The following is a 25,986-nucleotide window of genomic DNA, read 5'->3' as shown; positions in this document are numbered from 1 at the left end:
AGGGGATCAGAGAGCAGCGTGACCGGAATGTGATATCTGTCCACCGTGACCTGTTGTATAAAGTTGCCCGCTGAGCCGGAATCCAGATACGCCTCCGCAGTGAACCGGACCTCCTCCGCTGTCACTTGGATGGTAAGTGTGACCGGGAATGAGAGGGACTTGGCGCCTAGGGTGGCCTCTCCTACCAACCCTAGGCCTTGGAGTTTCCCAGCCTCTATGGACAGGAACGGATCTGGTGTGTGTTGTCTCCACAATAGAGGCACAAACCCTTAGCGAGCCGTTCTGCCCGGCGTAGTGCAGCTTGTCCCAGACGATCCACTTACATGGGCTCGGAGGTAGGAGTACCGGACGACTGCAATGGTGGGAGAACGGAAGTCTTCGGAGTAGGAACATGGCGTACCGGTCTCCTCTCACGGATTGCTTCCTGGGTTCGTTCTTGAAAGTGGAGGTCAATCCGGGAGGCCAGAGTGATTAGGCCATGCAGGGTGGTTGGTACATCACAACCGGCCAACTCGTCCTTGATATGACCGGAAAGGCCCTCCCAGAAGGCGGCGGACAATGCTTCGTTATTCCAGCCGAGTTCGGAGGCAAGCGTGCGAAAACGAATGGCGTACTGGCCAACCGTTAGGGAGCCTTGGCATAACTGAAGGAGTGAAGAAGCCGCTGAGGTGGTGCATCCAGGCTCGTCAAAGGTTCTGTAAAAGGTCTCCAAAAACTCCCGAATGTTGTGGGTAACCGAATCTTCTCTCTCCCACAGGGGGTTCATCCAAGCCAACGCCTCCCCCTCCAGATGAGACATCAGGAAGGCCACCTTTGCTTGCTCCAAGACAAACAGATGTGGGAGTGACTTGAAATGCAAGGAGCATTGGTTCAGAAAGCCTCTGCAGGTCTTGGGATCCCCAGCATAGCGAGGCGGAGCAGCGAGGCGGAGTTGCGACGCAGAGGGAGACACCGGTGCGGACGCTGTCGCGGTTTGTTGTGCCGACAGGAATGTGGCTGTGGCCTGTAGAGTATTCAAACGGTTGTCCACAGACGACATGAAAGTCAGCATGCGGGTTTGGGTTTCACGCTGTCGCAACAGTTCCTGTTGCAATCCAGCCAACTGGGACGCCTGTATCTCGGCGGGGTCCATGGCTTGTTCAATCTGTTACGTTCAGTCCAGGAGTGGACCCACTGGGCCGTGCACCGGACTCCCCCAGGGAGGCCACCAGGAGCGAACCCCTATACAGGGACTGTCTGGCGACCACCCCAGAGGGCCTAGATGCACAGTGGCCGGAACACAGGCGGGATACCGGGAGCGTCCTTGGAAAGTCCAGAGGGAATACTGAGGCAAGTCCCGTGATGACTTCGGACCGGAGGGAATCGGAATGGATGACCGGAGCCGGGTGATAACAGCAGGCGGAGTCCGGAACCAGTGACGAGTTCAGGCTGGAGACTTCATATGTAATCCAGAGCCGGTGGCGAAGTGAACCAGAGGGACGATGGAGAGGTCCACTGCAAACGGACACCGGGGAATCTCCAGGGAGCCGGACCAGCTGTGGCACACACCGGGCGTCAGGTTCTGAGGCAGAGACAGGGTTAATCCAGGAACAGAACACAGAGGGCTTGAACACTATTACAAGATACTAAGCTGTGAGAACTTGTTGAACAAGCGCCGCCCGTATGTAACAGGAAGTCTTTATACCCTGCACCTGCAATCAGCCATATCCTGTTCCAGGAATGCTGGCCCTTTAGGAAAAGGTGAATGAGCGTGCCCGCGCCCTAATGCGCATGCGTGGAGCCCGGGAGCCAGAGGCAAGCACAGGAGGCCGGGTACAGCATGCAGAGGAGCCGGAGGCAGAGTCCCGAGTCGCAACAATCCGGGGGGACCGCCGAGCAGGAAGCACGGGGGACGCAGGGGAGCAGGAGTGGGAGCCGCGGCCGGTGAGTATGGGGACCGGATCAGTGGGTACGGAGCGGTACCGGGACACCGGGACCGGATCAATGGGTACGGAGCGGCGCCGGGACACCGGGACCGGATCAATGGGTAAGGAGCGTTGCCGGGACACCGGGGGCATGACAGTTGGGTGGTCTTGGCTCAAATGGGATTTAGAAACAGATTCATCAATTGGATTAAACTTTTATATAATTCCCCAATGGCGAGACTTTGGGTTAATGGGAGTGTCTGTGATCCCTTCACCTTGAGACGGGGGACACAGCAAGAGTGCCCTCTGTCTTCCATTCTATTTGTGGCAGCAATAGAACCTCTAGTAGTGCTACTGAGAGTATCTTCGGATATTCAAGGCCTTAAATATGGTTCAATGGAAGAGAAGGTCTCGCTCTACACTGACAACCTGCTTCTCTATTTGGGAGACGCCAAGTCATCCATAGTACCGGCAATAAATATTATTAGAGAGTTTGGGAAATAATCTAGGTTTCTGATTAATTGGACCAAATCGGCCTTATTACCAATAGACCCCTTTTCATCGGAAACCTTGTTTACGAAGTTGGAGATTCCAGTGGTTGACAAATTTACATACCTAGGTGTACTGCTGAGTGCGAAGTTAATGCCTGGTGTTGTCTTCTACTATTAGTTGTTGGACGATCCAATCTATTCAAAATGGTGTTAATGCCACAATTGTTGTATCTCCTCCATAATGCCCTAATTTGGATTCATATGCACTTTTTAAAGAAAATTTGCACATTATTTAGATAGCTTATTTGGAAAAAACGGCAGCCAAGAATCCAGCTTGAGATTCTCCAGAGAGGAAAGGGGGAGAGGGGACTGGCAATATCCAATCCATGGCTGTATTATGTAGAGTCCTAGTTGCAGCACTTTAGAGGTTGGAGAAAAGAGGAGAAGTGTAATGCCTGGGGTCTCAACTGATGAGGGATGGCGTGAGGTGGAAACAATCGGTGTGTTCATTGGAATCGAGATGCCAATCATTAAATAAATCCAAACACCCAAAACTGGCCATGATCTACAAAGTATGGAATAGAGGGAAGGGCTTGCATGGTGTATCGGGTGTAACTGAGTATAACCCATTATGGCACAACCCAGAGCTGTCTGAGATAGGGAAATTTTCTGGCTTACGTTCATCAGAAGAAAAGGGAATACACCGGATATCTCATCTATACCAAAATGATGTATTTAAAAGCTTTGAGCAAATTCAAAATGAATTTAGACTGCCACGTACATCCTATAAATATTTGCAATTACGACATGCAAGAAACAGATGGATAGCGCTAGAACATTGAACGAAATAATGTACTTACAGATCTCCTCACCATAATTTACATATAAATCACTGCTATCAGAATACAGTGTGTCCACCCATATCCTGTCCACCGCCATTAACTTGAGAACGGCGGCAGTTATAGGCATAGAAGTGGTGTCTAGGTATAGTAAAGTAACCATGTGCTACGCAATGAAACCACATATAGCGTCACCTGGTGGAAAACAACAGTTAGCATTTTTATCTTGAAAATGGAACAAGATAGAGGAAAAAAGTGAATTAAAAAAATTGTAGGGTATCATCAATTCAATACGAATCGACACCTTGCATACAGAAATGCTATGATATGAAACCCATGATCCCCCCCAAAACATTGAATGCTGGTCACGCATATGGCGTTCATTTAACTTTGATGCTCAAAATGGCCACCGTCAGCTGCAATGGACATCTGGACTCTGGACAGCATACTGTATCTTGCTGCACGTTGTGCAATATGGTAGGCGACACGTTTGCACAAGCATCTGTGATACGTCGTCGTAGGTTCTGCAATGTTGGTGGAGGGGTCGCATACACCTGCTGTTTGATGTGACCTCACAGAAAGAAGTCCAATGGGGTCAGGTTAGGTGAGCGTGGAGGCCACTGCACACAATGACTTGTAGGAAGGTCTCAATGAAGTATCGCTTCATGTCCACAGTCTTGTGAGTTTTAAACGTTCTAATCATAGCATTTCTGTATCCAAGGTGTTGATTCGTGTTGAATTGATGATGCCCCACAACTTTGTATTTTACTTTTTTTCTCTATCTCGATCCGTTTGAGATAAAAATGCTAACTCTGTTGTTTTCCACCAGGTGGCGCTATAGGTGGTTTCATTGCGTAGCACATGGCTACTTTACTATACCTAGACACCACTTTTATGCCTATAGCTGCCGCCGTTCTCAAGTTAATGGCGGTGGACAGGATATGGGTGGACACACTGTATATACAAAAATCTCCCTTAACGGTCAGAATGAAGTGTGAAAACACCCTGTGTCCTTTGACGTACAATCAGTGGGCGGACAGATTTGAGCAGACACCTAGATTATCCGTATCAGAAAGTCAAAGACTATCTCAGTTATTCTCCCTTCATTGAGTCTATAGGACACCCAGTTTCTTACATAAAATAGGGTTCAGATATGATGTGGTTTCCCCAAGATGTGGGCAGAATGATGAGCACCTTATGCACAAGATGTGGGAGTGTGGAAATATTGACAAATATTCGGGATACATTAAGTCTCAGGTATTTGGATAGATCCATACTCATAGGGTGGGGGTGACCAGGACTCTCAGATTGCTCTTGGTGTTACACCAGTTCTATATCAGGCAAGGAAAATACTAGCGTACCATTGGTTGAATGCCACTTCCCCTACTATCCTTGAACTCAGAGGACTGTTGGGAAAAGGAATGTTTAAAAAGAAATGACCTACATAAATTTCACAAAATATGTAAGAAATGAAGACTCCAGGCCTTCTGTCTGCAGCGCTCTTACAAGACAGTATAATGGACTAATTTTTGCTTCTCGTGAGATAGCCCTTCGACCTACGTCATGACGTTACAATTTTAGACATTGGTGAGCAGGGAAATGTCTTAGCACGGCTTTGCACGTTGCGACATCGCACGTGCGATGTCAGTGGGGTCAAATCGAAAGTGACGCACATCCGGCATCACTTTCGACATTGTACTGTGTAAATGCTAGATGATATGATGAACGAGCGCAAAACGTCGTTATCGTATCATCGTTGCATTCACCGACATTTCCATAATGCCGGTGCCGCGACAGGTACGATGTTGTTCCTCGTTCCTGCTGCAGCACACATCTCTATGTGTGAAGCCGCAGGAGCGAGGAACATCTCCTTACCTGCCGCCGGCGGCTATGCGGAAGGACGGAGGTGGGCGGGATGTTTACATCCTGCTCATCTCCGCCCCTCCGCCGCTATTGGCCGCCTGCCGTCGCTATGACGCCGCATGACCCGCCCCCTTAGGAAGGAGGCGGGGCGCCGGCCAGAGCGACGGTCGCAGGGCAGGTGAGTGCATGTGAAGCTGGCGTAGCGATAATTTTCGCTACGCCAGCTATCACACGATATCGTACCTGCGACGGGGGCGGGGACTATTGTGTGCAACATCGCAGCATCGGCTTGCGATGTCGCAACGTGCAAAGCCCGCCTTAGTCTCTGGTAATAGTAAGGAATTGGTATTGGTATTGGTAAGAGTAATAGGATGTACTGTTTGAAATATTGATATGACCTTGTGTGACTAATATCAAACTAATTTTGCAAACCACGAATACGATTCTTATGTCTGTTGACAAACTGATCTTCTCCTTTTTATACAGATATGTGTTTCATTTTATGTCTTATAATTGTAGTGTTTAAAAAGCAAAATCAATAAAAATTGAACCTGATTTAAAAACAAAATAGAGGGGGGGGGAGCAAAAGTAGATACCAAAAGTTGATGACCAATAATAAAGAGGCAAAATGCCCCAAGCTTTTATTAAACTCCCAAAATTCCAAAGAATAAAGATAATAAAAAACATTGTCCAGTACTTAATCCAAGCAGTGTGTGTTTGTTTCGCAAATGTGACCAAATGGTGTTTAGCCTAATCGGCTTCATCCACTGAATGACGACATCCTGGATTAACCCTATCAATTTATAGCACTGAAATACATAAATCTGGAATCACTTTAAAAAGAAATCTGACTTCTATTACGGGCATTACCCCTACTAACGTTGTATGCACAAAGAAACAATACAATTCAATGGCAAACAATTATATATACAGTATATGCACAGAAAAGAAAAAAATGGAAAAAATTCAAGAAAAAAATTGAAAAACAAATCACGGTTTTGGGACATGGAAACATTGTTATTCGCTTACAAAAATCCTTCATCTCCACTGGGTTTTCTTATCTGCTCAGTGTATCCACAATATCATTTACCACTTTCTGAACATGAAAATGTTTGTTCCCCTGTGTGAGCTCTTTGATGTTTAATAAGATTTGATTTCCGATTACATTTTTTTTGCACATTTTCAGCATGAAAATTACTTCAATTCTATGTGAATATAAGCTGTGTCCCAATGTCTGAACATGAAAATGACTTCATCCGTGTGTGAATCCGCTGATGTCTATTAAGACTTGATTTATTATGCAAAGTTTTCCCACATTCTGAACAGGAATACGGCGTTGCTCCAGTGTGAATTCTCTGATGTGTAACAAGGTTGCTTTTCTGGTTAAAACTTTTTCCACATTCTGTACATGAAAACGGCTTCTTCCCGGTGTGGATTCTTTGATGTACAAAAAGAGCTGATTTGCCGCTAAAACATTTCCCACAAATTTCACAAGGGAATGACTTTACCCCTGTGTGACTTTCCCTATGTTTAATAAGATTTGATTTCTGGTTAAAACATTTGTCACATTCTGAACATGAATATGGCTTCACCCCTGTGTGAACCCTCAGATGTCGAACAAGATTTGATTTCGCACTAAAATGTTTATCACATTCTGAACATGAAAATGGCAATGCTCCTGTGTGAATATTCTGATGTTTAACAAGAGATGATTTAGAAGCAAAACGTGTCCCACATTCTTCACAAGAAAATGGCTTCACTCCTGCATGACTTTTCTTATGCTTAACAAGACTTGATCTCTGGTTAAAACATTTTCCACATTCTATACAAGAAAACGGCTTCTCACCTGTGTGAATTCTCTCGTGTCTAAAAAGATGTGAATTTACTGTGAAACATTTCCCACATTCTTCACAAGAAAATGGCTTTTCTCCTGTGTGACTTTTCTTATGAGTAATAAGTTTAGATTTCCAGTGAAAACCTTTCCCACATTCTTCACAAGAAAATGGCTTCTCTCCTGTGTGACTTTTCTTATGAGTAGTAAGTCTTGATTTCCACTGAAAACATTTCCCACACTCTGAACATGAAAACGGCTTCTCCCCTGTGTGATCTCTTTGATGTAGGACACCTTTTCTATGACGTATATGTTTTTTAACTTTCTGTGATGAATCAAAAGTTGGGATCTTTTTGAAAGGATCAGATGATAGATCTTTGCTGTGAAGGGCTAGATTTGGGATTGTCACATGCTCTTCACTTGTTTCATGTTTGATACTACAATTTTCTTCTTTACAATCTATAGATATCCAACGTTCCTCGGAGCCACAGGAATCGTCATCTACCAAGAATAAAAATTATTTTATTAGTTATTAATAGTACCAATATATCATTTACATAGAAATATCCACGGAAATTACAAGTCATGAAGCAAAATTTAACTAAGACAGTGATGTGAAATAGATCACAATCTTACAGTAGACTTTAAAAGAAGCATCAGACAATAATAGTAGACCTCTCACTGTTGGTTTTTTTTTATAACATTAACATTTTTCTAAGGTTCATGTGCCAGTGTGCTGGCCATTAGGCTTTTCTAGTTAAAGAGGTTGTGCAGACTTAAGAGTGCTTTACACGCTGCGACATCGCTAGCGATCTCGTTAGCGATGTGACACGCCAGATCGCAGATGCGATCTGCCGAGATCGCACATCGGCGCTATAAAACCGACCTATGTGCGATCTCGGAAGATCGCATCTGCGATCTGGCGTGTCCCATCGCTAACGAGATCGCTAGCGATGTCGCAGCGTGTAAACTACTGTTTAGGCTATTGCGTGCTGTGAGGGTATTATGGTGCTGGTAGCGGGTAGTCATGTGACGACAAGTAAGCGATTTGCATACTTCTGGCCACATTGCAACTAGACTGTATCCAGACTCTTGCATTGAACGAGGCCGCATCCATCTAGTTGTGACCGCATGTAAGCAAATCACATACTTGCAGTAGCTCGCCTGCAGCTTTAGGGAGTAGCACATCAGAGCAATGAGACAAGGCAAAAAAAAAAAATGGTCAAATTAGGCCAGAGATCTGATTGAAAAAGATCAATCCACTAAGCACAGATAACCGAGGCTAAAGCACCACTGAACAGAATGCTAAGACTGGCAGTGCTCTAGGATAAACTGCTCAGCTAAGTAGGGAAATTATCTGGAACAGGGATCACCTGCGGAAACCCAGCACCTTCCAGTATGAGATTGGATGACCGAGCTGTCACTTAAAACACCAACAGCTCAGCATGCCCCAGCTCCAAGCTGGATGACTTAGCTGTCACTCACCCAACTGACAGCTCAGCATGCCCTGATCACTGTGCGAAGAAATTGTGATAGCACCCTTTTTTCAAAGAAGGGGCCACTGGACCCAAGTTTCCCAGGAAACCTCTGATGGAAGGCCATATGCGAATTATCAACCCTTATAAAATGAATTGGAACCCAGGATCTCTCCTTGGGACCATATCCCTTCAAATAAACCAAATATTGGAGGGAATTATGGACTTTTCCAAGACTCCACAATCTTCTAAACTTCGATCAATGGAAACAGGAGTAAGCGGAGATGAGGGCAACAACACTGGACCTGTGGGAAAAGTTAAGCATCCAAAAAGACCGAGGAAGTTTCAATCTAAAGGCAACTGAGTTGACTACCTCCTACGGGTCAATAAATTTAGGACCCTTCAGCTTGATATTTTTTTCAGTTAACCAAAACTTATCTCCTGCGTTAAAGACGGGACTTGTCAAACGCTTCTTATCGGCCTTCCATTTTTAAAGAACATGAGCCACCTAAATATTCTTTTGAATTCAGTTTTTGTTTGGCACCTGTACTCCGGGACACACAGAACTCATTCTAGAAAATTCATGAAATTGAGGATGACAACCCAAATTACAAAAGAAAACTGAGGTACTAGTGACCTGATTGACTCGACAGTTAAAGGCGAACGCAACAAACTCAGCAACAGGTAAATATGGGGGCCAGTCCTCTGCTGAGCCGCAACAAAACATCTTAAAATTTGTTCCAACGACTGATTTGTCCCCTCAAGTCTGACCATTCGTTTCATAACTGAACAAAGTCGGTTTGTTTACTGAATCAGTTGGGTGCTACCCAGATAATTTTCCCACCAGACAAAACCAAATCAGTAATGAAATCCATGGACAAATGAGTCCACAGTCTTTCTGAAACTGGCAACAGAGCCAATTCCGAGGCCGGCTGGCTGTGACAGACATCATCACATGTGCAATTTTCATAAGCTTATACAAAACCTTTAATATTGTATTGCCTGTATGACCACCAAAAGAATCTACCAATAGTTTTCTGGGCAGCTATGACCCCCTGGAGACCACTCAAAACGTAGTCATGAAATTCCTGCAACAGACAATCTAAGGTACACAGAAAAAAACAATTTGGCCTCTTGAGTAGTGGAAGGAGCTAACGACTGGGCTTCATGGATCTCTACTTTCAACTCTCTGGAGACCATACAAAACGCAATACCCTATGGAAGATGGAGGATGGAAATTCTAGAGGAAAAACAAAATCAAGGCTGCGTGGCAAAGAGTCAGCTGTCACATTCAGAGACAAATAAGGACCTGCCTTGGGGACATCAACATTTTTATGATCCGTCACATCCATGATTTGCTGAATAGCTCCCTCCAAAAATGTCTCCATTCTTCAAAAGCTAATTTGACAGCAAGCAATTCAGGATTCCCAACACCATAATTTCTCTTCGCAGATGAAAATTTCCTAGAGAAAAAGTCACATGGCAGCAAGTTGGTCAACATTTTAGGCTCATCAGACAATACAGCCCCTACCCAGATTTCTGAAGCATCCACTTCCACAATGAATGGTTTCTAGTGATCTGGTTGGATGAGAACTGAAGCAGACATATATCCCTTTAAATTAAAGACCCCCAACAGCGATCGTGTGAAATCAGAAAGAGGTTTTACGATCTGAGAAAAACTCTCCATAGATTTTCTGTAGCAATTGGCGAACCCTAGAAACCGTTGCAATGCTCTAAGGTCCCGAGGTTGAACACAATCAATTATGGCCTGTACCTTCCCAGGATCCATCTTAAACCCATCAGTAGATACAATGAACTCCAGGAATGAAATGTCTTGTACAGAAAAAGTACATTTCTCCAACTTAGAATCATATCTAAGCTTTTGTAAGAAAAAACGGATATGTTCAAGTGCGATTCCAAATCAGGTGACAAATAATAATATTGTCCAGATAGACTACGATAAACCCTCCAATACAATCAGAAAAAATATCATTTCGAAAGTTTTGAAAAACTGATGATGCATTAGTTAATCCAAAAGGCATGACAAGATTTTCAACTAGGCCCTCAGATATTAAAAATGCTGTCTTCCAATCATCACTTTCCTGTATGCATATCAAATTATAATCCCCTTCTAAAATCAAGTTTGTAAAAACTTTTAGCCCCTGTAAGCTGATGATAGAGGTTTGGGACAAGCGGAAGTGGGAAAGTAGTCTTATTTGTAAGTTTGTTCAATTCATGGAATTCGAGGCAAGGACGGAGACCTCCATCTTTCTATTTAACAAAGAAAAATCCAGCAACTACAGGTGAGGAGGAAGGACAAATGCAACCATTCCATAAACCTTTGGTTACATATTCTTTCATGGCGGGCTGTTCAGAGCCTGATACATTATACAGGCGAGATTTCGATAATTTGACATCAGGGATAAGATTCATAGCACAGTCACAATAACGATTAATTAAGAGCAGCGATGCGGATCTCTGTGTGAAAGCCCATCCACCATCGGCACTTACCAACTGTAATTGGGGTCAGGGGTGAATGCTATTTTTTTTGTTTTGTCTGCTTTCTTTTGGGGATGTCTGCTTTCTTTGATGAAGAGTCCTGCTGTATTCTTCAATATTTTTTTAGCTGCTTGGACACTTCCTTTTAAGCATACTCAAAAAAGCCTCAAAAATCCTACTATGGTTTATTTTTGGGCTAAGCGCACTCACATGCACACACACACACATACCACACACACATACCACACACACACACACCACACACACAATATATTAGTCCCAAGTAGAGTGGAAAATCAGTCTCCTGGCTGCAGAGCAGAGTTGATCGGGTGTCCTAAAACCCAGCACCTCTTGCTCCCTTCTTACACTTAGCGATTATATGATCACAGGGTCTGAAGGGCGAGGGCACTGCCAACATTTTCTTTCACTGCATACACAGCAGTTGTTCAGTGACAGGAAGACAGAGATGGTAACAAAAGCCCCTCTTCAAGTAAAGATGCTGAAGAGCCCCCACCCTACAATTAAAGTAACTTTGTCATATCCTTTTGCGTCAAAAGAGAAAGAATTGTCATTCTGCTTTTATTTAATAGTTAAGAATTAGTTATGACACAACACATGAAAATATATATTTCCACAAAATATATCTGTGACTTCTCCACATTTAGCGGTCACTACTCACCTGGGCGATTATCTGTAGGAATCTCCTCTTTACCCCGCTCATCACTCCTCACATATGTCTCTGTAGTATTAATATGGGGCAGATCTTCCTCCTGAAACAAATATTGTAAAAGTCACAGCCAGATGGAGAAGTCCCATCTATGATCAGCTCTAATCCTGCCATCTCCACCGCTCTCATTACACAAGTATAACACATATAATACTGGAGGATAAAACAAGACTGAGCACAAGACCTTCACAGCCGTCTACACATCATAGGGGGATTTCATGGCCCCTTCTCTCCATCTACCTGATGATCCTGAGGAACATCGGGGTCTTCTTGGTTACAGTCCTGTGGGAGAAGAGGACGGGGACATCTCTCTGGTGTTGTCCTCTTACTGGATAGACCTGGAGGAGACACATACAGGGACTGAATTCATTCCTTACATACAGATTATAGGCCGTGTGTATTTAGTCCTGTCTATTACCTGGTGATGTGAGGGGCTGGGGATCCTCCATCATGACGTCCTTGTACAGATCTTTGTGTCCTTCTAAATACTCCCACTCCTCCATGGAGAAATAGACGGTGACGTCCTGACACCTTATAGGAACCTGACATATACAATGATACCGTCACCCCCGATCCCTTCATAGCGTTACTGTATAATGTCCCAGCATTCCCAGCAGTGTCACCTCTCCAGTCAGAAGCTCAATCATCTTGTAGGTGAGTTCTAGGATCTTCTGGTCATTGATGTCCTCATGTATCGGGGGGTGAGGTGGAGGCCCCGTGATTGGGCTCAGGGGTCTTCCCCATCCCTCATACACAGGGGCCTGACAGCGCTCACTAGAGGTCTTCTTCACTACTGTGTAATCCTGGTTATGGAGAGACACAGTAATAAATCTCACTCCAGACATTTCCAGAGTCCTCACCTCTCCAGTTCTGTCCATCTGTTATTCCCATAGATAAGAATGGTGTAATGTGACGTCATCAGAATCTCTCACCTCTCCAGTAAGCCGGAAGAGGATCTCTAGGGTGAGTTGTAATATCCTCTCCGCCATCTTGTCCTTGTCCATCCTTGAAAGGTGAATCAGTACAATTATATTATTGTAGGGATCTGAATGGGAAGATAAGCCGATGTAAGCACATATACAATACAATTACTAGAGTTGTGATATCAGTATGAAGCAATAATGTGAGCACTTCATATATTTAGAGATCACAGAGAGGATAACTATGTGTCATGAGTAGAGATTAGCGGACCAGTGGAATTTCTGATTCTGTCGGTTCAGCCAGACTGTTCTGGACCCAAACTTGATCTGAACCTCCCGAAGGAGGAGTTAATGGGCTCGGGAACAGTTGTGTGGCGCCCTGGACTAGCCAGGTCGTCACAGGTACTACAACACCCCCCACCCCGAGATAGGCACACCTTTCAGACACAAATCCTTGTTGCCTCCCTCCAGGGGCTGATGTCCACACCAGGTGGGGTGGAGCCAGGTGGTTGGCCCCACCCACTGAGGAGTTCACAGTCCTGGAGGCGGGAAAGGAAGTCAGTGAAGTAAGGGAAGTGGAAGAGAGAGGCGTGAAGTGGTAGTGGAGGAGCAAACTGACTGTGTCCGGGTATGTGGCCCGGGCACCGAGAGCAAGGTTGGCAGACGGTGGTGGCTGTCTGCAGGAGAGGCAGATCAACGCGGAACCGTAGGACCGGGGACGGGCGGTGGCCCACCGGTACCGAACCGGGGAGCGAAGTGAAGCCAGCACAAACCGGCAGGGCCTGCGGACCCCGACCAGGCTTGGAGTCGCCGTTAAACAGGTCAAATCCGTTAGTGACCGCAACCCCAGGGGTTTCCAAACAGCCAAGACCCGATTGTAGGCAACCGTCCAAACAGCATAAGGGAAATACAGCTACCGCCACAGCTAGAGTTCCCAGGGCCAGAGCCTGCGGGCAAAAGGGCTCCACCGGCGCATATACACGCTGGGGAGCGGGTAACCGGTGGGAAGCCATCGGGACCGAAGATACACAACAGGTGCAGGGAAAGGCAGCCACCACCAACCGTCCGGGAGAAAGCACAGCAGCCGTCTGCGGGACCCGTCCATCCAGCCGTTTGTTTTACCAGAGATTTGCATCCATTTGTGGCTGAGTGAGTACTACCGTGCTGTCCGGCACCGCGCTGCGCAATCCAAGCGCCCCCCCTGCACCTTGCCAACCCTGCCTCCCCGTCACCTCACCGGGCCCCGGGACCACCAACCCCCTACCCACGGAGGGGGAACCAACATCCCAGCTGCTCCCTGCCATCGCTCCCGGGATCTCCGTCAACAGCAGCGGTGGTGTCCAACCTCACCACAACCCGTGGGTGGTGTCACGGACCAAATCCCCAAACCAAATCACCCCTTTCACTCACGGGCTAGGAGCGCCGCTCGAGTCCCCGGATCCAGCCCACCGCTCGAGCCACTGAGCAGCAGCAGCAGCGCCGGACCCGAGCGCCAGCGAGAGCGCAGCAGCGACGGCTAACTCCCCGCCCGCGACAGTTGCTCCACACCATCACACTACTTTACTGCTACTTTCAGAACCTTAAAATGACAATCAAAAGAGAAGTGTGACGGGGGTCCTTCTCCCGTATCACACAATCAACAGAGGGAGAGATGGCTGTACAATTCAAAGAGCATTTATTCCAAGTAAATCAAATGGTCCGTGACGCCCTGGACCCCAGGGGTCACAGGTAACAACATCCACCACATAACACATACACCCCCATCCCTTGTGAGGACACACCCGAAAGGGAGACCTGATGCCTCCCTCAGGGCCAGTAGGGCACACCAGGTGGGCGGAGTCAGGTGGAAAGACACACCCACCGAGGAGACTACTGTCCTGAGGCAGAGAATACAGAATACTAGTCAGACAGTGACAGTGACAGGAGGTGTGGAGGAGCAGAGTTGTCAGGGACCCAGGTTGGAGCCCGGGATCCCCGTAACGTCAGGCAGGCAGACTGTGGTGACCGCCTTCAGGAGTACCGGTATAGCAACCGGCGGAACCGTAGGAACCGGGCCAGGGTTGGAGCCCGCTGGCCCTGAACCGGGGAGTCAACCGTTTACCGGAGCACCAGAAACCGGGTACTCAGACCCGTCCTAGCTTAGAAACCACTGAGTGTAGGCAAATTAACTGATTGCAGTCTGGACCTCACGGGTTCATCCTCACCCAAAGTCCCGAAAGAAGGCAACAGCCCACCGATACCGGGTGAGAGCCACCGCCAAGGGCCAAACATCCGACGGGCCAGTGCCTGCGGGCAACCGAGGGCTTTTCCGGCAGCTAAATGCCGGGGAGCGGGCTACCACTGCCCAGGCAGGGGAGCCGAAAACCACAACAAGAGGTGCAAGGGAAAGGGGCCACCATCAGCCTCACAAGGGATAAAAGCAGCCGGCTGCGGGACCCGATCATACCCGAACTTTGGTTTACCAGTGACTTTGAGTGTGAATTAATAGTGAGTACACCAGTGCCATCCGGGCACAACACCACACCGCAGTACGGAACCTTGCACCCCGTCAACATCATCGCCCATCCCGTCGGGCCCCGGGACACACCGCCCCTACCCACGGAGGGGCTAACATCCAGGCTGCGCCTTCAACACCGATCCTGGGAGCCCCCTTCACTCCAGCTGCAGCGGTGGTGCATCCTGTTACCACGACCCGTGGGTGGCGTCACGACCCGTACAACGACAACGAGGCCCCCAGCTGCGAACCTCGTCCCACACCACCACCCCACTGCCTCCCCTTAACAGAGCAACGTGGCCCTCGGTCCGGAGGCGCTCGAGCAACCGACAACCCGAGCCCGGACCTCCATAACATAATCCACAAAACAGAGGGTAAAATTAGTCCAGCGATAAATGTCCAGGTCTCTCTGAGAAGTCGCAGCTTCTCCCAGAGGATCAATCCTTCTCTCTTCAAGTTCTCAAACAGACTGAGAAATCCCCCAGGTAAGCAGAGAGTTTAGGTGGATCCCAGGCCCCCTCCCCCAGACCTACGGACAGAAACACTACAGGGGGTGATTACCTACAGACAATACAATGTACACACAAGAAATGCAAATAGTGGACAGTGAACCAAGCGTAAAATACAAACCTACACAGCATGATACACAGTACACCATATCCCACCATCACATGGTTAGATGATAGTTATGACTGGGCGGCTAACCTGCAAGGATATGAATTGTTTAGGAGGGATCGTAAAAAAAGGAAAGGGGGTGGAGTCTGTCTATATATAAAGTCTAGTTTAAAGCCCAGACTAAGAGAAGATATTCAAGAGGGAAATGAAGAGGTGGAGTCTCTATGGGTGGAGATACAAGGAGGGAAAACTAATACGATCCTCATAGGGGTTTGTTATAAGCCACCAAATATAACAGAAACTACTGAAAATATATTATTGAAACAAATAGACAAAGCAGCAAATCACAATGAGGTGATTATTATGGGGGACTTAAATTACCCCGATATAGACTGGGAAACTGAAACCTGCGTATCTCAGAAAGGAAACCGGTTTCTGTCAGTAACTAAGGATAATTATCTGTCCCAACTTGTGCCAGGCTCAACTAGAGGGGCAGCCCTTCTGGACTTAATTTTAAGCAACAGGCCAGATAGAATAACAGACGTACGAGTGGATGGGCACCTAGGGAATAGTGACCACAATATAATACAATTCCACTTGTCCTTCAGTAAGGTGCCTTGGAGGGGGGTTACAAAAACGCTGAATTTCAGCAAAGCAAAGTTTGATCAGCTTAGAGAAGACCTTCGCCAAATTGATTGGGACAATGTCCTCAAAAATGGGAGCACAGAAAATAAGTGGGAAATTTTTAAATCGGTATTAAACACCCACTGCGAGCTAGCCATACCATACAGAAATAAAAGGGCTAGGAACAGGAGAAAACCAATGTGGCTAAATAAGGATGTAAAAGGGGCAATGAATAATAAGAAAAAGGCATTTAAAAAGCTAAAACAAGAAGGCAGCGAGGAAGCATTAAAAATATATAGAGAAAAAAATAAAATGTGTAAAAAACAAATATATTTAGCAAAAGTAGAAACTGAGAGACTCATTGCTAAGGAAAGCAAAGCAAATCCCAAACTATTCTTTAATTATATAAACAGAAAAAAGATTAAAATTGATGGTGTTGGCCCTTTAAAGAATAATGAGGGTAAAATCATAGAAAGCGATGTGGGAAAAGCAAATGTTTTAAATACTTTTTTCTCAACTGTGTTCACACAGGAAAAGCATATGCCAGGGGAAATGCAGAGTGATCATGTAAATGCCCCATTAAGTATGACCTGCCTAACCCAGGAAGAAGTGCAGAACCGACTTAGTAACATTAAAATTGACAAATCACCAGGCCCTGATGGCATTCACCCTCGGGTATTAAGGGAGTTAAGTAATGTGATAGACAGGCCTCTATTCCTTTTATTTAAAGACTCTATAGAAACTGGGTCTGTTCCACTGGATTGGCGGCTAGCAAATGTGGTACCAATATTCAAAAAAGGGTGCAAAAGGGAACCTGGAAACTATAGGCCGGTAAGCTTAACATCTGTTGTGGGTAAAATGTTTGAAGGGTTTTTAAGGGATACTATTATGGAATGTCTCAATGTTAATAACTGTTTAACTCCATATCAACATGGATTTATGAAGGATCGCTCCTGTCAAACTAACCTGATCAGCTTCTACGAGGATGTAAGCTCTCACATGGACCGAGGAGAATCATTGGATGTCATTTATCTCGACTTCGGTAAAGCATTTGACACTGTCCCACATAAAAGACTGCTAAGTAAAATGAGAAAGCTTGGGCTCGGGGAAAATGTGTGTAGATGGGTAGGTAGCTGGCTTAGTGGTAGAAAACAAAGAGTGGTTATTAATGGTGCATACTCAGATTGGGCCAGGGTTACTAGTGGGGTGCCACAGGGGTCTGTATTGGGCCCCCTATTTAATATATTTATTAATGATCTGGTGGATGGTTTACAGAGTAAAATATCAGTATTTGCAGATGATACAAAACTATGTAAGGTAGTTAACACAAAGGAGGACAGTTTGCAACTACAGATGGATTTGAGTAAATTGGAGAATTGGGCTGAAAAATGGCAAATGAGGTTTAACACAGATAAGTGTAAGGTTATGCACATGGGAAGGAGAAACAGATGCTACGATTACTTACTAAATGGGAAACTGCTGGGGAAATCAGACATGGAAAAAGACTTAGGTATCTTAGTGAATAAGAATCTAAATTGGAGTGCCCAGTGTCAGGCAGCAGCCACCAAAGCAAATAGGGTGATGGGATGCATTAGAAGAGGTCTGGGGGCACGAGATGAAAACATCATTCTCCCTCTGTACAAATCACTAGTCAGACCACACTTGGAGTATTGTGTGCAATTTTGGGCGCCGGTGCTGAAGAAAGACATTACTGAACTTGAAAGGGTTCAGAGGCGGGCTACTAAAATAATAAATGGAATGGGTGCATTACAATACACGGAAAGGTTATCAAAATTAGGTCTATTTACTCTAGAAAAGAGAAGACTTAGGGGAGACCTAATAAATATGTACAAATATATCAGAGGGCCATATAGAGATCTCTCCCATGATCTGTTTGTACCAAGGACTATGACAAGAACAAGGGGGCATTCTTTTCGATTGGAGGAAAGAAAATTCCTACATCAGCATAGAAGAGGGTTCTTCACGGTAAGAGCAGTGAGGCTCTGGAACTCTCTTCCTGAGGAAGTAGTGATGGCCAACTCACTGAATGAATTTAAGAGAGGAATGGATGCATTTCTTGTTAGCAAAAGTATAGAAGGTTATAAATAGCATAATCTTACAGGTAGATAGAAGAGCGACCTAGATTATTAGAGGAATGGGGGGGGCTGCAATACCAAGACAGGTTATTAAACTTGGGGTTAGTTAGTTAGGAAAAACAAAGGCTTAGGAGGATCTAATCACAATGTATAAATATATGAGGGGACAGTACAGAGACCTTTCCAAAGATCTCTTTACACCTAGGCCTGCGACTGGAACACGGGGGCATCCGCTACGTCTTGAGGAAAGAATGTTTAATCATAATCACAGATGAGGATTCTTTACTGTACGAGCAGTGAGACTATGGAGCTCTCTGCCGTATGATGTTGTAATGAGTGATTCACTACTAACATTTAAGCAGAGTCTGGATGCCTTTCTTGAAAAATTTAATATTACCAGTTATGTATATTAGATTTTATGACAGGGTGTTGATCCAGGGAACTAGTCTGATTGCCGTATGTGGAGTCAGGAAGGAATTTTTTTCCCCATTGGAGCTTATTTGACACATTGGGGTTTTTTTGCCTTCCTCTGGATCAACATGTTAGGCTACGGGTTGAACTAGATAGACTTAGAGTCTCCCTTCAACCTTAAAAACTATGAAACTATGAAACTATGAAGAAGGTAAACTCGTTGTCTCATATGTCAGTGCTTTTATATTTACAAGCAGATCGGTGGGGTTCTGACTCCTGAGAATCCCAACGAAAACTAGAGGCCAAAGTGTGTATTTGATGGAACGGAGGAAAAAAGGGAAAACTTATAAGGAGATATTACAGGGTGCAGCACAAAGAAGCATTATTATTATGTGCGGGCACAAAGGGGGAACATTTACAATGTGCAGGTGTGACGCCCTGGACTAGCCTGCTAGTCCCTTACACAAACACCTCCCCCCCTTAATAAGGTGACAGCAGCCAAACTACAAAACCCTTGTCACCTCCCTCTGGGTTTGATGTTCACACCAGGGGGGCGGAGCCAGGCAGTTGGCTCCGCCCAACGAGGAATTCACAGGCCCGGAGGCGGGAAAAAGTAGAGTGGAGTTGGCTTTGACAGTGGAGTGGAGTGAAGTTCAAGGGCAGACCTGCGTCCAGATCTGCCATAGTCTACAACAGGTGTCAGGGTTGGAGCCCAGTCACCTCAGGCAAGGAGGCAGACGGTGGTGGCCGCCTGCAGGAGCTGGGATTACAGCCGGTGGAACCGTAGGGACCGGGGACGAGCGGTGGCCCGCCGGTACAGAGGAGGGGTACTCAGACCCAGAACGAGGCCCTGAAACAACTGGGCTGAGTCAAATCAACTGATTGAGGAATGGACTTTAGGCCCTTTCCCACTTAAGACCCGACTGAAGACAACAGCCCAACCATAAGGGTAGAAAGCCACCGCCCAGGCATAGAGACCCGACGGGCCAGCGTCTGCGGGGAAAAAGGGCTCTCCCGTCACACACCAGGCTGGGGAGCGGACTACCATTGCTCAGGCATAGGAGTCATCATTTCTACACAAGTGAGGTGCAGGAGAAAGGCGGAAACCACCAACCTGAAAAGGGGAAAAGCGCAGCCGGCTGCGGGCACCGTTCACCATCTTGTTTGGTTTACCAGAGACTCCAGCGTGTTTGTAATAGTGAGTACAACAGTGCCTTCAGGCCGCGCACCGTGCCGCACCGCACTGACACGCCAGCACCATCCATCCCCCCGCCTCAGCACCTCCCTCGGGCCCCCGGGACCATCATTCCCCTACCCACGGAGGGGTCAACACCAAGCTGCGCAACACAGTCCCCGGAAGCCTAGTCAACGGCAGCGGTGGTGTCCATCCATTTACCACAACAAGTGGGTGGCATCACAAACTCAAATCCCCTACAAACAACCGCGGCTCCAGCCGTGGACCTCCCCACCGAAGTCCTTACGTGTAGCGCCAACACCCCCCCTTACAGAGCGACGTGACCCCCGGGTCCATGAGGAGCTCGAGCCACCAACCGACGAACACGGATCCGAGCGGCCTGGCAGGCGGCCGAGCCCCGGGGCGGTACACTGGCACAAAGGAGAAACGTCGAGTCCTGTTATTGTCTACGGAAAGGAGATTTATTACTATCTTGGGCACTATAGATGGTTATAGCTAGAGATGAGCAAACCCAAGGTCTTAGAAATGGATGAAACATGAAACACCATACTAATAGAAAAAGTTGATTTTCTTTTTCAGATGTTGTATTGGAAATGCACGCAATCTCGGACTGGCCCACAGGAAAACCGGAGAATTGCCCGGTGGGCCCCTACACATGTGTGATGGGGGGGACGGTGTTCCCATGATATAACTATGCTATGTCTTATGTATTTACTGTTGAATATTATATATGTATGTGTTGATATATGTTTTTACAGAAGAATATGTTCCAGATGTAGCAGTTAGGACTAGGTATTAGGTTAGAAAATTTTGCCATTTATGGTTGAGTTAGCTTGAGGTAAAGCAAGTTTTAGAACAGATGTTAGATAAGAGAGGGTTAAAGTAGTAAAAGGGATGAGTAACAGGTGGCAGGGGGTTAAGGTTAGGTGCGACAGCTCCTGAGGAAGGCAGTCATAGAAGAGGGTTCAAAGTGAGAGGAAGTGGCCTCGGTGCTAGGACCAGTCAGGGAACCCTGAGGAAACCTCTGGTGGTCTGGAGCCTACGTCTCACCCCGGTGGGCTTAGAGTGCGGTCCGGCTAGAGAAGCTGTCGGGCCCCAAAAGCAGACAAAGGTGTTAGGAGGCACAGACTGCGGAGTATTCACAGAGAAGGCGGGGGAGATCAAGAAGAGCAGTACCCCAAAGAGAGAGAGGAAGGAAGGCCATGTCTGTCATAATGGTGTGGAGAATTAAAGTAAATCCGGTTGGCCAAGTTATCTCTGGTGTCATGTGTCACTATCTGACGGTGTCTACTAATGGCAGCCGGGTGATGGGCACCGCCCGAAGCAGCAAGTGTCACGCACCCCGCCCCGAAGCAGCAAGTGTCACGCACCCCGCCCCGAAGCAGCAAGTGTCACGCACCCCGCCCCGAAGCAGCAAGTGTCACGCACCCCGCCCCGAAGCAGCAAGTGTCACGCACCCCGCCCCGAAGCAGCAAGTGTCACGCACCCCGCCCCGAAGCAGCAAGTGTCACGCACCCCGCCCCGAAGAAGCAAGTGTCACGCACCCCGCCCCGAAGCAGCAAGTGCCACGCACCCCGCCTCGAAGCAGCAAGTGTCACGCACCCCGGCCCGAAGCAGCAAGGGTCACGCACCCCGCCCCGAAGCAGCAAGGGTCACGCACCCCGCCCCGAAGCAGCAAGGGTCACGCACCCCGCCCCGAAGCAGCAAGGGTCACGCACCCCGCCCCGAAGCAGCAAGTGTCACGCACCCCGCCCCGAAGCAGCAAGTGTCACGCACCCAGCCCCGAAGCAGCAAGTGTCACGCACCCCACCCCGAAGCAGCAAGTGTCACGCACCCCGCCCCGAAGCAGCAAGTGTCACGCACCCCGCCCTGAAGCAGCAAGGGTCACGCACCCTGCCCCGAAGCAGCAAGTGTCACGCACCCCGCCGCGAAGCAGCAAGTGCCACGCACCCCGCCCCGAAGCAGCAAGGGTCACGCACTCCGCCCCGAAACAGCAAGTGCCACGCACCCCGCCCCGAAGCAGCAAGTGTCACGCACCCCGCCCCGAAGCAGCAAGTGTCACGCACCCCGCCCAAAGCCACGTCGACCCCAGAGTCAGAGTTACAGGAGGGTCTCTGAGTCCAACAATGACCGCACCAGTGAGGGAAGTCTATAGAGAGCGTGACGGTGATAATAGTGTGTACAGCGCCGCGGAGTATGGAGGCGATATATAATAACCTGCACCTACCTCCACCTGCAGAGCCGCACACTAGATATATGATAACCTGCACCTACCTCCACCTGCAGAGCCGCACACAGATATATAATACCCTGCACCTACCTCCACCTGCAGAGCCGCACACAGATATATAATACCCTGCACCTACCTCCACCTGCAGAGCCGCACACTAGATATATAATACCCTGCACCTACCTCCACCTGCAGAGCCGCACACAGATATATAATAACCTGCACCTACCTCCACCTGCAGAGCCGCACACAGATATATAATACCCTGCACCTACCTCCACCTGCAGAGCCGCACACTAGATATATAATAACCTGCACCTACCTCCACCTGCAGAGCCGCACACAGATATATAATAACCTGCACCTACCTCCACCTGCAGAGCCGCACACAGATATATAATAACCTGCACCTACCTCCACCTGCAGAGCCGCACACAGATATATAATACCCTGCACCTACCTCCACCTGCAGAGCCGCACACTAGATATATAATACCCTGCACCTACCTCCACCTGCAGAGCCGCACACAGATATATAATACCCTGCACCTACCTCCACCTGCAGAGCCGCACACCAGATATATAATAACCTGCACCTACCTCCTCCTGCAGAGCCGCACACAGATATATAATACCCTGCACCTACCTCCTCCTGCAGAGCCGCACACAGATATATAATACCCTGCACCTACCTCCACCTGCAGAGCCGCACACAGATATATAATACCCTGCACCTACCTCCACCTGCAGAGCCGCACACTAGATATATAATACCCTGCACCTACCTCCACCTGCAGAGCCGCACACTAGATATATAATAACCTGCACCTACCTCCACCTGCAGAGCCGCACACTAGATATATAATACCCTGCACCTACCTCCACCTGCAGAGCCGCACACAGATATATAATACCCTGCACCTACCTCCACCTGCAGAGCCGCACACTAGATATATAATACCCTGCACCTACCTCCACCTGCAGAGCCGCACACAGATATATAATACCCTGCACCTACCTCCACCTGCAGAGCCGCACACTAGATATATAATAACCTGCACCTACCTCCTCCTGCAGAGCCGCACACTAGATATATAATACCCTGCACACACCTCCACCTGCAGAGCCGCACACTAGATATATAATACCCTGCACCTACCTCCACCTGCAGAGCCGCACACTAGATATATAATACCCTGCACCTACCTCCACCTGCAGAGCCGCACACTAGATATATAATACCCTGCACCTACCTCCACCTGCAGAGCCGCACACTAGATATATAATACCCTGCACCTACCTCCACCTGCAGAGCCGCACACAGATATATAATACCCTGCACCTACCTCCACCTGCAGAGCCGCACACTAGATATATAATACCCTGCACCTACCTCCACCTGCAGAGCCGCACACTAGATATATAATACCCTGCACCTACCTCCACCTGCAGAGCCGCACACTAGATATATAATACCCTGCACCTACCTCCACCTGCAGAGCCGCACACTAGATATATAATAACCTGCACCTACCTCCTCCTGCAGAGCCGCACACTAGATATATAATACCCTGCACCTACCTCCACCTGCAGAGCCGCACACTAGATATATAATACCCTGCACCTACCTCCACCTGCAGAGCCGCACACCAGATATATAATACCCTGCACCTACCTCCACCTGCAGAGCCGTACACCAGATATATAATACCCTGCACCTACCTCCACCTGCAGAGCCGCACACTAGATATATAATACCCTGCAGCTACCTCCACCTGCAGAGCCGCACACCAGATATATAATACCCTGCACCTACCTCCACCTGCAGAGCCGCACACTAGATATATAATACCCTGCACCTACCCCCACCTGCAGAGCCGCACACTAGATATATAATACCCTGCACCTACCTCCTCCTGCAGAGCCGCACACTAGATATATAATACCCTGCACACACCTCCACCTGCAGAGCCGCACACTAGATATATAATACCCTGCACCTACCTCCACCTGCAGAGCCGCACACTAGATATATAATACCCTGCACCTACCTCCACCTGCAGAGCCGCACACTAGATATATAATACCCTGCACCTACCTCCACCTGCAGAGCCGCACACTAGATATATAATACCCTGCACCTACCTCCACCTGCAGAGCCGTACACCAGATATATAATACCCTGCACCTACCTCCACCTGCAGAGCCGCACACTAGATATATAATACCCTGCACCTACCTCCACCTGCAGAGCCGCACACTAGATATATAATAACCTGCACCTACCTCCACCTGCAGAGCCGCACACTAGATATATAATACCCTGCACCTACCTCCACCTGCAGAGCCGCACACAGATATATAATACCCTGCACCTACCTCCACCTGCAGAGCCGCACACTAGATATATAATACCCTGCACCTACCTCCACCTGCAGAGCCGCACACAGATATATAATACCCTGCACCTACCTCCACCTGCAGAGCCGCACACTAGATATATAATACCCTGCACCTACCTCCACCTGCAGAGCCGCACACTAGATATATAATAACCTGCACCTACCTCCACCTGCAGAGCCGCACACTAGATATATAATACCCTGCACCTACCTCCACCTGCAGAGCCGCACACAGATATATAATACCCTGCACCTACCTCCACCTGCAGAGCCGCACACTAGATATATAATACCCTGCACCTACCTCCACCTGCAGAGCCGCACACTAGATATATAATACCCTGCACCTACCTCCACCTGCAGAGCCGCACACTAGATATATAATACCCTGCACCTACCTCCACCTGCAGAGCCGCACACTAGATATATAATAACCTGCACCTACCTCCTCCTGCAGAGCCGCACACTAGATATATAATACCCTGCACCTACCTCCACCTGCAGAGCCGCACACTAGATATATAATACCCTGCACCTACCTCCACCTGCAGAGCCGCACACCAGATATATAATACCCTGCACCTACCTCCACCTGCAGAGCCGTACACCAGATATATAATACCCTGCACCTACCTCCACCTGCAGAGCCGCACACTAGATATATAATACCCTGCAGCTACCTCCACCTGCAGAGCCGCACACCAGATATATAATACCCTGCACCTACCTCCACCTGCAGAGCCGCACACCAGATATATAATACCCTGCACCTACCTCCACCTGCAGAGCCGCACACTAGATATATAATACCCTGCACCTACCCCCACCTGCAGAGCCGCACACTAGATATATAATACCCTGCACCTACCTCCTCCTGCAGAGCCGCACACTAGATATATAATACCCTGCACACACCTCCACCTGCAGAGCCGCACACTAGATATATAATACCCTGCACCTACCTCCACCTGCAGAGCCGCACACTAGATATATAATACCCTGCACCTACCTCCACCTGCAGAGCCGCACACTAGATATATAATACCCTGCACCTACCTCCACCTGCAGAGCCGCACACTAGATATATAATACCCTGCACCTACCTCCACCTGCAGAGCCGTACACCAGATATATAATACCCTGCACCTACCTCCACCTGCAGAGCCGCACACCAGATATATAATACCCTGCAGCTACCTCCACCTGCAGAGCCGCACACCAGATATATAATACCCTGCACCTACCTCCACCTGCAGAGCCGTACACCAGATATATAATACCCTGCACCTACCTCCACCTGCAGAGCCGCACACTAGATATATAATACCCTGCACCTACCTCCACCTGCAGAGCCGCACACTAGATATATA

General features: G+C 47.8%; 1 protein-coding gene across 1 annotated transcript in view; it reads right to left on the bottom strand.

Moving 5' to 3' along the window:
• Positions 1–12,165, bottom strand: part of LOC142313161 (uncharacterized) — a 44,703-nt gene extending 32,538 nt beyond the window's left edge. Inside the window, exons 1-5 of the mRNA XM_075352150.1 lie at positions 12,048–12,165; positions 11,870–11,967; positions 11,582–11,672; positions 6,319–7,429; positions 268–352 (exon numbers count right to left, since the gene is read on the bottom strand). Of these exons, the coding sequence (XP_075208265.1) occupies positions 268–352; positions 6,319–7,429; positions 11,582–11,672; positions 11,870–11,967; positions 12,048–12,132 (1,470 nt within the window). The 5' untranslated portion in view covers positions 12,133–12,165. The remainder of the gene's footprint in view (positions 1–267; positions 353–6,318; positions 7,430–11,581; positions 11,673–11,869; positions 11,968–12,047) is intronic.
• Between the last annotated feature and the right edge of the window lie 13,821 nt (positions 12,166–25,986).

Source organism: Anomaloglossus baeobatrachus, chromosome 5 (genome assembly GCF_048569485.1).
Source record: "Anomaloglossus baeobatrachus isolate aAnoBae1 chromosome 5, aAnoBae1.hap1, whole genome shotgun sequence".
Classification (NCBI taxonomy): domain Eukaryota; kingdom Metazoa; phylum Chordata; class Amphibia; order Anura; family Aromobatidae; genus Anomaloglossus; species Anomaloglossus baeobatrachus.
Note: the sequence above shows the minus strand (reverse complement) of the source record. Positions and strands in the feature narration are given on the sequence as shown.